This window comes from Poromitra crassiceps (assembly GCF_964638095.1).
Source record: "Poromitra crassiceps genome assembly, chromosome: 11".
NCBI classification, from domain to species: domain Eukaryota; kingdom Metazoa; phylum Chordata; class Actinopteri; order Beryciformes; family Melamphaidae; genus Poromitra; species Poromitra crassiceps.
In genome coordinates, this window is record NC_139643.1 from 50,927,772 (window position 1) to 50,942,115 (window position 14,344).

At 45.7% G+C, this 14,344-nt stretch overlaps 1 protein-coding gene across 1 annotated transcript in view; it reads left to right on the forward strand.

Annotated features, from left to right (window-relative positions):
* Positions 1 to 10,959: 10,959 nt before the first annotated feature.
* The window catches only part of gabbr1b (gamma-aminobutyric acid (GABA) B receptor, 1b), a gene marked incomplete at both ends in the record, with an annotated part of 129,572 nt that continues 126,187 nt past the window's right edge, over positions 10,960 to 14,344 (forward strand). Inside the window, one exon of the mRNA XM_083646800.1 lies at positions 10,960 to 11,035. Within this exon, the coding sequence (XP_083502926.1) occupies positions 10,960 to 11,035 (76 nt within the window). The remainder of the gene's footprint in view (positions 11,036 to 14,344) is intronic.

Sequence of the window (14,344 nt, forward strand, 5' to 3'; positions counted from 1 at the left end):
TACTGGTGGTTGTACTGGTACTGTCTCTGTCTATAGACCTTATTCGATTGACGTCACTCACGTACGGGCACGCCCACCGCCGCCATGTTCTCGACATAGCGCTGCAGCTTTAAGTGACAACCTATGTGAGAGGAGCGTTTATAGGAAGCTAGCCGCCGTTAGCGTTACCTGTATCGTTCCAATTGTGTTCGGATGGTGACCTGCTACCTGGCTGTAGGAATGACAGCAATAAAGACCCCGTGGTTTGTTTCTATCTCTTCCGTCCACAGACGTGAAGGGAGCGAGACGGAGGATACGTCAGCAGCACAGGAGATGTGTGGATAGTTAGCAGAGACAGGTGAAACTTTCTGACAGCTCCTCTCAGCAAAGTCTGTTCACCTCGTTTTTTCTTTTGTTTATTATTACAGGCATTAACGGCAGCATACAAACAACAACTCTGGGTTTTTATTGCTGTCATCACTATCGCTATTTTGTAATGGAACAGAAACGACAATAAGGCCGTTACTATTAGTTGTCAGCTGCAGGACGGTATGTCAACAATATGGCGCTGTCCGGGGTTAGCGAATAAGCTCTATAGTAAAGCGTGTACTCTTGGCTCTGGAGTGTCAGCTTGGACATTTACCTGCCCGCGACGACAACAACAAGCAGCAAAGCCACTTTCAACTGTCAATCAATGTCAGGAGAGAGAGAGAGAGAGTAAACAAACACAAAGTCAGCAGAGAGAGAGAGAGAGAGAGAGAGAGAGAGAGAGAGAGAGAGAGAGAGAGAGAGAGAGAGAGAGAGAGAGAGTAAACAAACACAATGTCAGCAGAGAGAGAGAGAGAGTAAACAAACACAAAGTCAGCAGAGAGCGAGAGAGAGAGAGAGAGAGAGAGAGAGAGAGAGAGAGAGAGAGAGAGAGAGAGAGAGAGAGAGAGAGAGAGAGAGAGAGAGAGAGAGAGAGAGAGAGAGAGAGAGAGAGAGAGAGAGAGAGAGAGTAAACCAACACAATGGTTTATTTCTATTCTGACAGGGATTCTCAACATGGGTGTCAGGAGGACCCAGGGGGTTTCCAGGTGATTTGATCACAACAAAGCCTTGTCTTTTGGAAGAATGGATGTTTGTTTCCTGCCTTTAGTTTTTGTCACATTTGAAAAGGTTCGACAAATCGCATTTTATGTTCCTCAAAATTAAGACCACGTTCACATTTCTTAAATTTTTTCTTATCATTTTTTTCTGAATTTCCCCCATTTTCTCCCCAACTGTACTTTGCCAATTTTCCCCGGTCGCTGCTGCACCCTCTGCCAATCTGGGTAGAGCCGTAGACTAGCATCGTGCTTCCTCCGACACATGCACAGTTGCCAGCCGCTTCTTTTCACGTGACAGCGGGGAGTTTTACCGACAGGACGTAGCACGTGGGAGGAGCACGCTCTTCCCACCAGTTCCCTTCTGCCCCGACCAGGCGCAATGATGTCCGATCTCCTCTGCGTGGTGTCGGGGGCGAGTGCCCGGCTGACCAACATTTCTGCAATTCATTCTCTATGTAAGGACGCGCTAGACGTGCTCCTCTTTTAATGAACGCACCTGGCGTTTAAACGCTGGTGGCGTCTCGTGTTTTTGGCGGAGCGCTCTGGGCGTTTTAAAGCTGAAAAAGTTGAACATTTGGAGGAAAAGCGCGCTGCTCGTCTTTTTACTCCTCCTACATTCCCTCCTCCCAGAGGGATCCTCAACCTCGCTGCTGCCAGAATTGGCAATAATCTGGCTTTCATGTTGACAGTGAACAACAGCAAACAGACAAAACCAGCTGGCTACCGTCCGTGTAGTCATTGTGTGCTCAACTCTATTGCGCGTGACTGCAGGGGAAAATAAAACGAGGCGCAAAAAAAACGCTCCGTGCGCTGTGTTTTGTGCACAATGGAAGTGCTCTCGACAAGATTTTCATAGCGTTCTGACTGAAAAAAACGCTTTTGGTGTGAATGTCCCCTTAGGCCGTGTGTCCATCTAGCGTCTTTTTCCGACCGTTAAATGCTGGAAGTACGCTGGGGAGCGCTGATCTCAGCGCACAATATACAAGGAAGCAGTTTGAAACTAACGTTAGTTCAGTGCGGTAGTAGCTTGATAGCTGACAGCTAACATTAGCAAACAACACACATACAGTGATTTAGCTCAACACTCACCAGAAATATCAAGTGTCTAGCCAATCTGCTCCCACAATTGAGCCTTTCTGTCTCTGTTGCGATAGTTTCTCCATGATTAAGTTGCCAGAAAAGCAGCACCCGACACCAGCGTCTTTCTGAAAAGTTAAAATATTTTCAGCTGGGAGCGCTGGGAGTGGGGCGCACAAAAACGCAGGAGCGCTCTGAAAATAGATGCTGGGCGCAGCGCACTTTCTCTACATGTCCGTGTGCGCCTGCATACGCTCTCCCCACATTGGAAACAACTGAAAAAAGATGGCGGAGCTGATGAAAAGACACTAGGTGGACACAGGCCCTTAGGCAGCGGGCGGCCGAGACGGGTCCTAGGAGGAGGTGGAAGGAGATCTCTTCCGCACAGTCTCAGTCACTGAGCTGATGTTTCAAACCTTCAAGCTTCAATGCAACATTTGTGCACATTTTGCATTTCTACTAAATATGCCAGTGTTGGAATTCATGCTTGAGTTTCTTTTCTTATTCATCTTCTTCTTTCATACATCCTGCTACAATCACCCAATTCCCCCATAATATGCTTCAAGAACGTCTGATCTCATCTCTTCCAGTCTTGGCCTGGCTGCCAGCGCTTGTTGTTGTGTGCATAGTGAGTGGCCAAGCCTGCTGCTTCTCATTTCCACAGCCCTACAATGGGCCTGATGGCTCTGCAGAGGTGTTCAGAGTGAATAGTGAATGGGTTGTGTGTGTGTACTGTGTGTCTTTGTGTGGTGTGTGTGTGTACTGTATGTCTTTGTGTGGTGTGTGTGTGTGTACTGTGTGTCTTTGTGTGGTGTGTGTGTGTGTACTGTATGTCTTTGTGTTGTGTGTGTGTGTGTACTGTGTGTCTTTGTGTGGTGTGTGTGTGTGTGTACTGTGTGTCTTTGTGTTGTGTGTGTGTGTGTGTACTGTGTGTCTTTGTGTTGTGTGTGTGTGTGTACTGTATGTCTTTGTGTTGTGTGTGTGTGTGTGTACTGTGTGTCTTTGTGTGGTGTGTGTGTGTGTACTGTATGTCTTTGTGTGGTGTGTGTGTGTACTGTATGTCTTTGTGTGGTGTGTGTGTGTGTACTGTATGTCTTTGTGTTGTGTGTGTGTGTGTGTACTGTATGTCTTTGTGTGGTGTGTGTGTGTACTGTATGTCTTTGTGTGGTGTGTGTGTACTGTATGTCTTTGTGTTGTGTGTGTGTGTGTGTGTGTACTGTATGTCTTTGTGTGGTGTGTGTGTGTACTGTATGTCTTTGTGTTGTGTGTGTGTGTACTGTATGTCTTTGTGTGGTGTGTGTGTGTACTGTATGTCTTTGTGTGGTGTGTGTGTGTACTGTATGTGTTTGTGTGGTGTGTGTGTGTACTGTATGTCTTTGTGTGGTGTGTGTGTGTACTGTATGTCTTTGTGTGGTGTGTGTGTGTACTGTATGTCTTTGTGTGGTGTGTGTGTGTGTACTGTATGTGTTTGTGTTGTGTGTGTGTGTACTGTATGTCTTTGTGTGGTGTGTGTGTGTACTGGATGTGTTTGTGTTGTGTGTGTGTGTACTGTATGTCTTTGTGTGGTGTGTGTGTGTACTGTATGTCTTTGTGTGGTGTGTGTGTGTGTGTGTGTACTGTATGTGTTTGTGTGGTGTGGGCAGGGATAGCGGAACGCATCTGAACTTGGGGGGGGCCGGGGGGCGTGTCGGGGGGGGGGGGGCGTGTCCCCCCGTCGGGGGGGCGTGTCCCCCCCCCCCCCGCCACACACACACACACGTCTGTGAACCACCATCATTGATTATTATTATTATCATCATATAAAGATTTTGGTCGTTTGAAGCCAGATTCATATAGGAATATCTCATTTTAAATTAACATTAGGATTAGACGGTTGTGATGTCAGTATTCAGTCTTAACAATCATATATTTGCTCCTTTTCTCACTCACTCCTATGTCACCACCTGCTCTCACTGCAGGGTTTGAGATTCAACTTTTTTTTATCACCAGCCAATATGGCTGCTAGATTTTAAAGTTACGAGCCAATTAATTTCAACTAGCCAAAATGTTTTTCTTGAAATAAACCAGAATATGAGGGCGACTGGGTTTTACAGCAGGGCTATTCAACTAAATTGTTCAGGGGGCCACATTGTCAGAAACCTAAGGGACCGGGTACACTTGACACAATGCGCCACCATATTTTTGCAGCCGCGCTGGAACTATTATTAAGTAGGGGGTGCTGTAAGGAATGGAATCCCGGCAGCGCCGAAGAAAATTTTATGTTTTTTGGACTTTTATCCATATTTAGAAGAATATTTAATTTTAAATTAACATTAGGATTATACTGTTGTGATGTCATTATTCAGTATCTTCTCCTTTTCTATTATTAGTATTAGTATTAATATTAAATACTGAGTATCTCATGAAAAACTATTAATATTGCATCTTTTGTGTTTAGCTCCGTCTCACAGCAGGCCCGGCTCCAGAACCAAATTACAGAGGGGGCCTGCCCCTAGCTTGGGCGGGCCAAGGGGGGTCCGGGGGGATTCTCCCCCGGAAGAAGATTTTGTACATTTTAAAGTAAATTTCGTCAAACTGGTGCATTTGAGAGCAAAAGGAAGAGGCTAAATCTATGAGGAACTACACACATCTCTAATGTGTTGTGACTTTACAAATAGGCCTAAACAATTAATATTAAATGTATTTACACATTGTGCACAAATTGCATTCATTGTGACAAATTTACAATAGTTAATTAATATCCAGCCAGAATCATTGCAAATGGAGGTTCAAAGTAACAGTTAGCAATAGCATTCAGTTAATCAATGCCTAATGACAGCCAGATTCCGTTTTAAACTTTAAAACAGAAAAACGGAAAAACGTTTTAAGCACACACAAAAAAAAAAAAAAAAAAATTGAATGGGGGGGCCAGTTTAGGGAATGGGGGGGCCCGGCCCGGTCAGGCCCCCCTCCAACGCCGGGCCTGTCTCACAGCATTGTAACATTGTAGTGCAGCAAGAAAGGAAAACTACTGTAAACATTTGAACCACATTTCTTGTTTAGAACCTATAGCTAGCAACATCGCCATCTCCTGAAAAACATTAATATTGCACCTTTCTTGTGGCTACATCACAGCATCTACTGAAAAACATTTATAGTGGATCTGACTTGTTTAGTTCACTTTAGATTCACATCACATCTGAAAAACAACCAGTCGAGTGTAATAAGTAAATGAGGTTTAATTGTAAAAAAAAAAAAAAAAAAAAAAAATCTAAAAAAAAAAAAAAAAAAAAATTTTTTTTTTTTTTTTTTTTTGGGAACTGAAAAGTACCCGGGCCGCGGCCCGGGTGGCCCGGGCGGTTCCGCGATCCCTGGGTGTGGGTGTGTACTGTATGTCTTTGTGTGGTGTGTGTGTGTGTACTGTATGTGTTTGTGTTGTGTGTGTGTGTACTGTATGTCTTTGTGTGGTGTGTGTGTGTACTGTATGTCTTTGTGTTGTGTGTGTGTGTACTGTATGTCTTTGTGTGGTGTGTGTGTGTGTGTGTGTGTACTGTATGTCTTTGTGTGGTGGGACTAGGAGGCTGTCGGCACTCAGTGCTCTTTCAATCAATGCATCTTTTTGCCTCATTTGTGTACCTTGTCACAGCAGCACTCCTGCTGCTCTGTGGGGACGACCGATATCATTCATGAATCATAATGTCTGTAACGTCTGGGTCCCTGTCCCTCGCCCACGCTGTCTGTAACGTCTGGGTCCCTGTCCCTCATCCACGCTGTCTGTAACGTCTGGGTCCCTGTCCCTCGCCCACGCTGTCTGTAACGTCTGGGTCCCTGTCCCTTGCCCACGCTGTCTGTAACGTCTGGGTCCCTGTCCCTCGCCCACGCTGTCTGTAACGTCTGGGTCCCTGTCCCTGTCCCTCATCCACGCTGTCTGTAACGTCTGGGTCCCTGTCCCTGTCCCTCGCCCACGCTGTCTGTAACGCCTGGGTCCCTGTCCCTCGCCCACGCTGTCTGTAACGTCTGGGTCCCTGTCCCTGTCCCTCGCCCACGCTGTCTGTAACGTCTGGGTCCCTGTCCCTCGCCCACGCTGTCTGTAACGTCTGGGTCCCTGTCCCTGTCCCTCATCCATGCTGTCTGTAACGTCTGGGTCCCTGTCCCTCGCCCACACTGTCTGTAACGTCTGGGTCCCTGTCCCTCGCCCACGCTGTCTGTAACGTCTGGGTCCCTGTCCCTCGCCCACACTGTCTGTAACGTCTGGGTCCCTGTCCCTGTCCCTCGCCCACGCTGTCTGTAACGTCTGGGTCCCTGTCCCTCGCCCACGCTGTCTGTAACGTCTGGGTCCCTGTCCCTCACCCACACTGTCTGTAATGTCTGTGTGCAGTTTAAGTTCCACATCCAGATCCAGTACTTCAGATCCCAGCCCACCTCCCTGGAGTGTCACTTAACTCATTCACCGCCAATGACGTCTTTGACGTGTTATCAGAAATAGCCCTCCCCGCCAATGACGTGTTTGACGTGTTTTTGTTTTTATGAGTGCAGCGCATAGTTGAAACACTTACCCAGCCTGTGACACAGACACGGGTCCCTAAACCTCAAACTCAAGCCGACAGCACGTTATCAAACACATACCGCAGCTGTTGTTTGAAATTAGGAAGAAGGTGGAAAGGAAACGCGCTTCCTTGTTGCAGAGGAGAAACGCCATTGAAATGCCCCCTCGCCGCGCTGCAGAGCTGATCGACTTGCTGCACAGCAGCGGACATCGAAACCGCAGTAGTCAAACCCGTGACCAACATGATCGATCCTGGTCCCTGGACCCCGTTCCTATGTGCCAGCCCGAAAGAGACGAGACGGAGTCACAACTGTGTGGAGGAGGAGAAGCTGTTCTCCTCCTCCACACAGCCTCGCCACATAAATGGCTTTCACACAGAGGGCTGCGTGCCCTCCAGTGTTGCTCCTGGCCAATCCCAGCACCACAGGGCGTGGTTATTGCTTATCCTAAGTGGGGTTAGAAATCTAAAAGGGGGATCGTGTGTGTGTGTGTGTGTGTGTGTGTGTGTGTGTGTGTGTGTGTGTGTGTGTGTGTGTGTGTGTGTGTGTGTCTGTCTGTCTGTCTGTCTGTCTGTCTGTCTGTCTGTCTGTCGGTGTGTCTGTCTGTCTGTCTGTCTGTCTGTCTGTCTGTGTGTCTGTCTGTACACTCACTCACACTGAGCAAACTGTATTGTTGAATGTAAAAAAAGCACTTCATATATATATATATATATATATATATATTTTTTTTTTGTCATTTGTGTCATAATGAATAATATTTACATGTCTGATGTCAATACAGTTCAAAATAAAAGAATTGAGAGCGAGTTCTGCCTGATATTGTGTGCTGTGTACATAAATGCCATTTTCTGCAATTTCTTTTCTCACAGAGACTTTTTGGCTGAAAACAGGGTGTATATAAATGGATATAAGTAGAGTACAGAACATGCTAAAAGCTCACTTTTTTTTTCCTGGTGAACCCAGAGACGTACATCTTCATTTTGAGGTATTGCAAATCACTCTGGTGCTAATAGATCATTTACTGTGGGTCTTGAAAGATGACCAACAATTATGAAAATCTTTGGCCTGTGCTAAATATTGGCAGTCCTAAACTGGCGGTGAATGAGTTAATGTAAACACTATATAAGCCTTTCAAGCCTTCTCTGTAGATAGCAGCACAGCATGAGCCATTTATTACCACTGCTACAAAACGCTGCATCCAGTCCGCCCAGTGAGGATCAAGGCAGTGGCCAATAACACAGTGTTTTATACTCTCTGAGGTGCTTGCACTAGTCCCTGTTATGTGTGGACTGTTTGTTACTCTCTGAGGTGCTTGCACTAGTCCCTGTTATGTGTGGACTGTTTGTTACTCTCTGAGGTGCTTGCACTAGTCCCTGTTATGTGTGGACTGTTTGATACTCTCTGAGGTGCTTGCACTAGTCCCTGTTATGTGTGGAGTGTTTGTTGCTCTCTGAGACCCCTTTTAGATTGTCCAAAAATCCCACTAATATCCACAAACTACTGGCATTTTCTCATTCATACAGTCTCGTGATCGAGTCGCGGGCCAGCACAGACCCAGCTGCTCTGCAGGTGTCGGCGTATCCAAGCGGTTGTTGCTGTTATGGCCGATAACCGATATTTACCGATGTTGATCTGTATAAAAACAAGTTTCTATGATAATCAAATTTTGTACATACTGAAAAACACATGTAAACACTGAATTTGACAAAGTAATGTCTTTGTACAAGCTCATAAATCATCGATTTATCACATTGTTTTCCTCTCGATATGAATATTTTGGCTGATACGATAACCGATATTAACATTGCTGTTATTTTATTCATCGGACCAATATCGATATATATTTAAAAAAATCACTAGCATCGGCCAATACTGATATGATTGCCGATATATCGTGCATCGTTCATAGAGTGTATCTCATCCCTCTTCTCCTGCATAATCATAATCAACTAGCTGCAATCTGCAGTACACTTTCTCTCTCCATGTGACCAGCACTCTTTATTTCCCATCTCACTCTGTGTTATTACTCTCTCTCTCTCTCTCTCTCTCTCTCCCCCTCTCTCTCTCTCTCTCTCTCTCTCTCTCCCTCTATCCCTCTCTCTCTCTCTCTCCCCCCCCCTCTCTCTCTCTCTCTCTCCCTCTCTCTCTCTCTCTCTCTCTCTCTCTCTCTCTCTCCTTTTCGCTTGCACTCATTTGCATAACATTCTTACAGGAGATGTCTTTCGTCTTTTCAATATCAGATTGGAAGGGTGGGACATTACATTACCTTTGCCTGTCGTATTACAAAGAGCTGTATCAGGAGTTGAGCAGATGGGGAGCGCCCAGCCTTCAGATGGCAGAGTCAGGGCATTTGGAAACCATTGATTCCAAACAAAATGTAAGTGAATGGTACACAAAGTAATGGGTGAAGATAACTTATCTGTTTAGTCACAGTTTGAGCTGCAAATCTGTGAGTTCTGAGCCAGGGATGCATTGGACGGTAAAGCCATCTAAGGCCACGTATGCAAGGAATATATGCAAGGAACAGATTGAAAATAAATAACGTTAGCTCATTAGCAGTAGCTAGCTTGATAGCTGACAGCTAATGGTGTGTGTCCATGTGGCGTCTATAGAGTACCACAGGGATGACGTACTTTTGTAGGCTTAACCAGAAATCGCTGCCATGTTGGTTCGTCAGGAGAAAAGTCTACGGGGATTTCACTTAAATGCATCCAATAAGGTCTGTGGTTAACAAAAGTTTATGAAACTGCGGCCTTTTATGCCTTTATGCCTATAATCTAATATTATTATTACTCACACTGCTGTATATTATACATTAGTATTACTCACGCTGTATATATTATTATTACTCACACTGCTGTATATATAATATAATATTATGGACCTCACATATCTGACTTCTCACACACTGCAGCCCAGCATTGCAGCCTGTAACAGTTGTACAACAGCACAGCTCACTCTGTGACAGCCACTTCTCATGTCCCCTCTGGCCAGGCCATTATTGAGGCAACGGCACACTGTCGGTCATCATATAGTGGTGTCTTATGACTGTGTTGTGTTATGGCCCTCCTTCCTCCAGAGTGATGAGAACAAGCCGTCATTTCACGGCTGTTTGAAGCTCGTAAAGGCGGCGAAAAGCCAAGTTAATCAAAACGCCTGGATCCATTCCACTTTCCATTAGGATCTGCGACCTGCGGAGCACAAAAAGCTAAATGTATGGAGGAGTAAATGTATGAGGCAAAGCCTGTAGTTTGCCAGGATTCATACAGTCAGAATAGCAGTATGAGTGTTATAGCTTTTGCACACCAAGTCCATATTTTCGTCCGAAATTGACGCACGAAAGAAAAAAGAATACGACCTCATTTGTGTCAATCATCATTGACACACCGAGTCCGACAATTACGTCCATCATTTAAGATTTCGGACGAGGTTCGATTTTCTGCGTTTTTCGCATCAGTCAATAGATTTTTGCGAGCTGGAACCCGTCTGTGTTTTCAGATGACGGATTAAAAAACACGCATACGAAAACATGCGTGTGACTGTGTGTGCAAAGACCTTTAGGATCATGATTCACGAAACAAAATGGTGGATGGACAAGACATGATGACATCATCACTGAACTATAGCCTTGTGTGTGTGTGTGAATTTATGCCATCACTGATGATGTCATCAGTGGGACAGAGCGCTGCTGCTGCTCGGCCTTGCCCGCAGCTCAGCTGCTGTGTGGCCTTGCCTGCCCTATTGGCGCGCGCACAATGTCTCCCTCTCTCTCCCTCAGTCTCTCTCCCTCTCCTCTCTCTCCCTCCCTCTCCTCTCTCCCCCTCCCTCAGTCTCTCTCGTGACTTTGTGTGTGTGTGTGTGTGTGTGTGTGTGAGAGAGTGAATTTATGACATCACTGATGATGTCATCTGTGGGATTTATGACATCACTGATGATGTCATCAGTGGGATTTAAGACATCACTGACAAATTTATGACATCACTGATGATGTCATCAGTGGGACAGACAGCGAGACAGACAGACAGAGCCCTAGCTCCCATTTATATACTGAATGAATACTATATATATATATATATATATATATATATATATATATATATACCGTATATATATATTTATTTATTCATTTATAGTGTTTGAGGGTATATTTATATATATTTATATTTTTAGTGTTTGAGGGTATATTTCTCATCTAATTTGTTTTTGATTTCTCTGGCTTTTTGAGCAGTCTCTCCCTCTCTGCTTCCTCTGAATGTGTCTCTCTCCCTCTGTTCGTTTCCCAGGTGGAGGGATGGCACTGCCCTTTCTTCTCTTCATGGTCTCAGTGTTCTCCTGGCTCCGTGCTGCTGCACACAACACATCTGCTGGTAATCACTTCCTCACACACCACTATCTGTCTTTGACTGACTGCCTCCAGTTGTCTGTTCAGAGAGATGCTTTCTTAGTCTGCACCAGTACAATGGATACTCTGTGTGTGTGTGTGTGTGTGTGTGTGCGTGTGTTGTGTGTGTGTGTGTGTGTGTGTGTGTGTGTGTGTGTGTGTGCGCGTGCGTGCGTGTGCATGCGAACGTGCACGTGTACGTGCGCAACATGAAGGAGGCCATGTTGAACATCAGCCCAAACAAGCACATCATTTTGACAATATGATATTATGATAATGTAACAAAATCATATTTAGATACAGCGTTGGGATTATGATACCGTACTGTAAAAAAACATATTTAAAGTCCCTGGAAACCAAAAATATTTTATTATTATTTAGCATTTTGAGTTCATCACATCACAGGACCCTATGTTAATAAGCCACCAGCCAAATTTGAACGATGATGAACGTCGCAAAGTATATAAATTTAGGTTTGACAGGTGTGGCAAAACGCATGAAAATCGATTATTTTTTAGAGTGTATTATCTCCCGCGGAATGTGTGGGCGTGTCCCATCTACAGCAGGGAAATTTCTGTCTCGGAGAGCGCGAGAGAGAGGGGGGAGGGAAACGGAGAGAGAGAGAAAGAGAGATGAGTGCACACACCGTGTGTGTGTGTGTGTGTGTGTGTGTGTGTGTGTGTGTGTGTGTGTGTGTGTGTGTGTGTGTGTGTGTGTGTGTGTGTGTGTGTGTGTGTGTGTGTGTGTGTGTGTTCGCGCGTTGCTCCCCTGGTTGCTCCGTGGCTCTGAGAGGAAGAGATCTCTGTCCGTTCTCTCTCTCTCTCTCTCTCTCTCTCTCTCTCTCTCTCTCTCTCTCTCTCTCTCTCTCTCTCTCTCTAGTCCGAGAGAGAGAGAGAGAGAGAGAGAGAGAGAGAGAGAGAGAGAGAGAGAGAGAGAGAGAGAGAGAGAGAGAGAGAGAGAGAGAGAGAGAGAGGAGCACATGGCTTGAAACCCGACACCTTGCTAATCTCACACACAGGCACAGGGAGACGGACAGCGAGGGAGCGCTGTCACTGGGGGCAAAGAACAGACTTGCCATAGGTGGGTGCGGATTGCACGCGTGTACAAAGGTTATATAGAGCTTATGACGTCATAAGCTCCTACATTTTAGCACCTCACGCGCTGCTCTCTTCAATGAGGAAGTATCTTGTAGAATCTTGTAGAAAAGTGTCGATTTTAAGGCTTTGGGTTGAAAGTAATGCATAATAATTTCGGAGGCATATAATTAGTAACATAAGATCCTAAATAACATAGTTAGAACGTTTTTGTGGATTTTGGTTTCCAGGGACTTTAAATATATCTTTGCAGGGGACGTCCTGGTCACTTCTCTTTTTCTCTTTCGTGTCAATGATCAGAGTAATGCACCACGGCCTCTACTGAGAGGATTAGAGCAGCATGGCAGGAGGAACTTGGTACTGATTTATCTGACATCTTATGGGAAAGGAGTCTGTCGGTTGTACAACTCTGCTCAGTTAATAGCAGACACCAGCTGATCAAATTTAAAGTCGCTCACCGTCTCCACTATTCCAAGCAGAAATTACACAAGATCTTCCCTACTGTCTCACCACTGTGTGACAGGTGTCAAGTGTCGGAGGGCACACTGTCTCATGGCTTTTGGTTCTGCCCTTCACTAACTAATAGTTTGTTCAGTGGAACAAACTAGCAATGTAAGCTCTTTGGCACAAAATGGCATTGATACAGCGTTGATACAGAGTTGATACAGCGTTGATACAGAGTTGATACAGCGTGTGCACATGTAGGTTTTCATAGATCATCAACGGTGAAACAGGTAGGAAAAACTGACTGGAGGGCGGGGCTTTAAGTCCTGATTTCACAAAATGATGCAGGTACCCAGCTAACGGTGACTACGCGCACCATCTTAACTTTCATTTTGCCACTACATGGCTGTCGTATCAACATCAAACTGCTGGCTGGACAGGCAATGGTTGTGCCTTTGCACGGTCTGTCACGTCAGGCTGTCACGTCAGTCTGTCACGTCTCATTTGATGCGATTTGTATGCATTTAGTATTGTGCCTTTGTGTCTCTGGCCTTTTCCCCTCTGTCAGAGCAGGCAGCTCCTGCCACAGCTCTACAGAGCAGTACTGGACCTCTAGCAGCCAGGCTGGGCCCAGCCCTGCATTTAAAATCCAACCTGAAACCAATGGCAGCTGAAAAAGCTCCTGGCTATTTGCTGTTAACACATAGTGCTTATTATCATCCTTTCATCTGCTAGCTCACGGCGTGACGCTAACGCTCAGAGGCAGATGTCAGATCTGTGTAATACAGACATCAGCTTGCCACCACATTAGCCAGCTGTCATTTTCCTTGTGCAGAGCAGGGAGATGAGGGGGATGAGGGAGGATGAGGGGGATGAGGGAGGATGAGGGAGGATGGGGGTGGGGGGTTGTTTGCTATGGGAGTCACGTCCAGTGGTCTTTCCTGCCCTCTGCTGAGAAATGTGCTGAATGTTTAGTAATTAGGTCTTTACAATGTGTGTGGAACTGGCTGCAATCGCAGGCTCCACATGTGCTGTCCTCAGGCAAGAGAGGCCAAGGCACCACATGTACTGTTCTCAGACAAGAGAAGGCAAGTTACCACATGTACTGTTCTCAGGCAAGAGAAGGCAAGTTACCACATGTACTGTTCTCAGGCAAGAGAAGGCAAGCTACCACATGTACTGTTCTCAGGCAAGAGAAGGCAAGTTACCACATGTACTGTCCTCAGGCAAGAGAAGGCAAGTTACCACATGTACTGTTCTCAGGCAAGAGAAGGCAAGCTACCACATGTACTGTTCTCAGGCAAGAGAAGGCAAGTTACCACATGTACTGTTCTCAGGCAAGAGAAGGCAAGTTACCACATGTACTGTTCTCAGGCAAGAGAAGGCAAGTTACCACATGTACTGTTCTCAGGCAAGAGAAGGCAAGGCTCCACATGTACTGTTCTCAGGCAAGAGAAGGCAAACTACCACATGTACTGTTCCCAGACAAGAGAAGGCAAGGCTCCACATGTACTGTTCTCAGGCAAGAGAAGGCAAGTTACCACATGTACTGTTCTCAGGCAAGAGAAGGCAAGTTACCACATGTACTGTTCTCAGGCAAGAGAAGGCAAGCTACCACATGTACTGTTCTCAGGCAAGAGAAGGCAAGTTACCACATGTACTGTTCTCAGGCAAGAGAAGGCAAGCTACCACATGTACTGTTCTCAGGCAAGAGAAGGCAAGTTACCACATGTACTGTCCTCAGGCAAGAGAAGGCA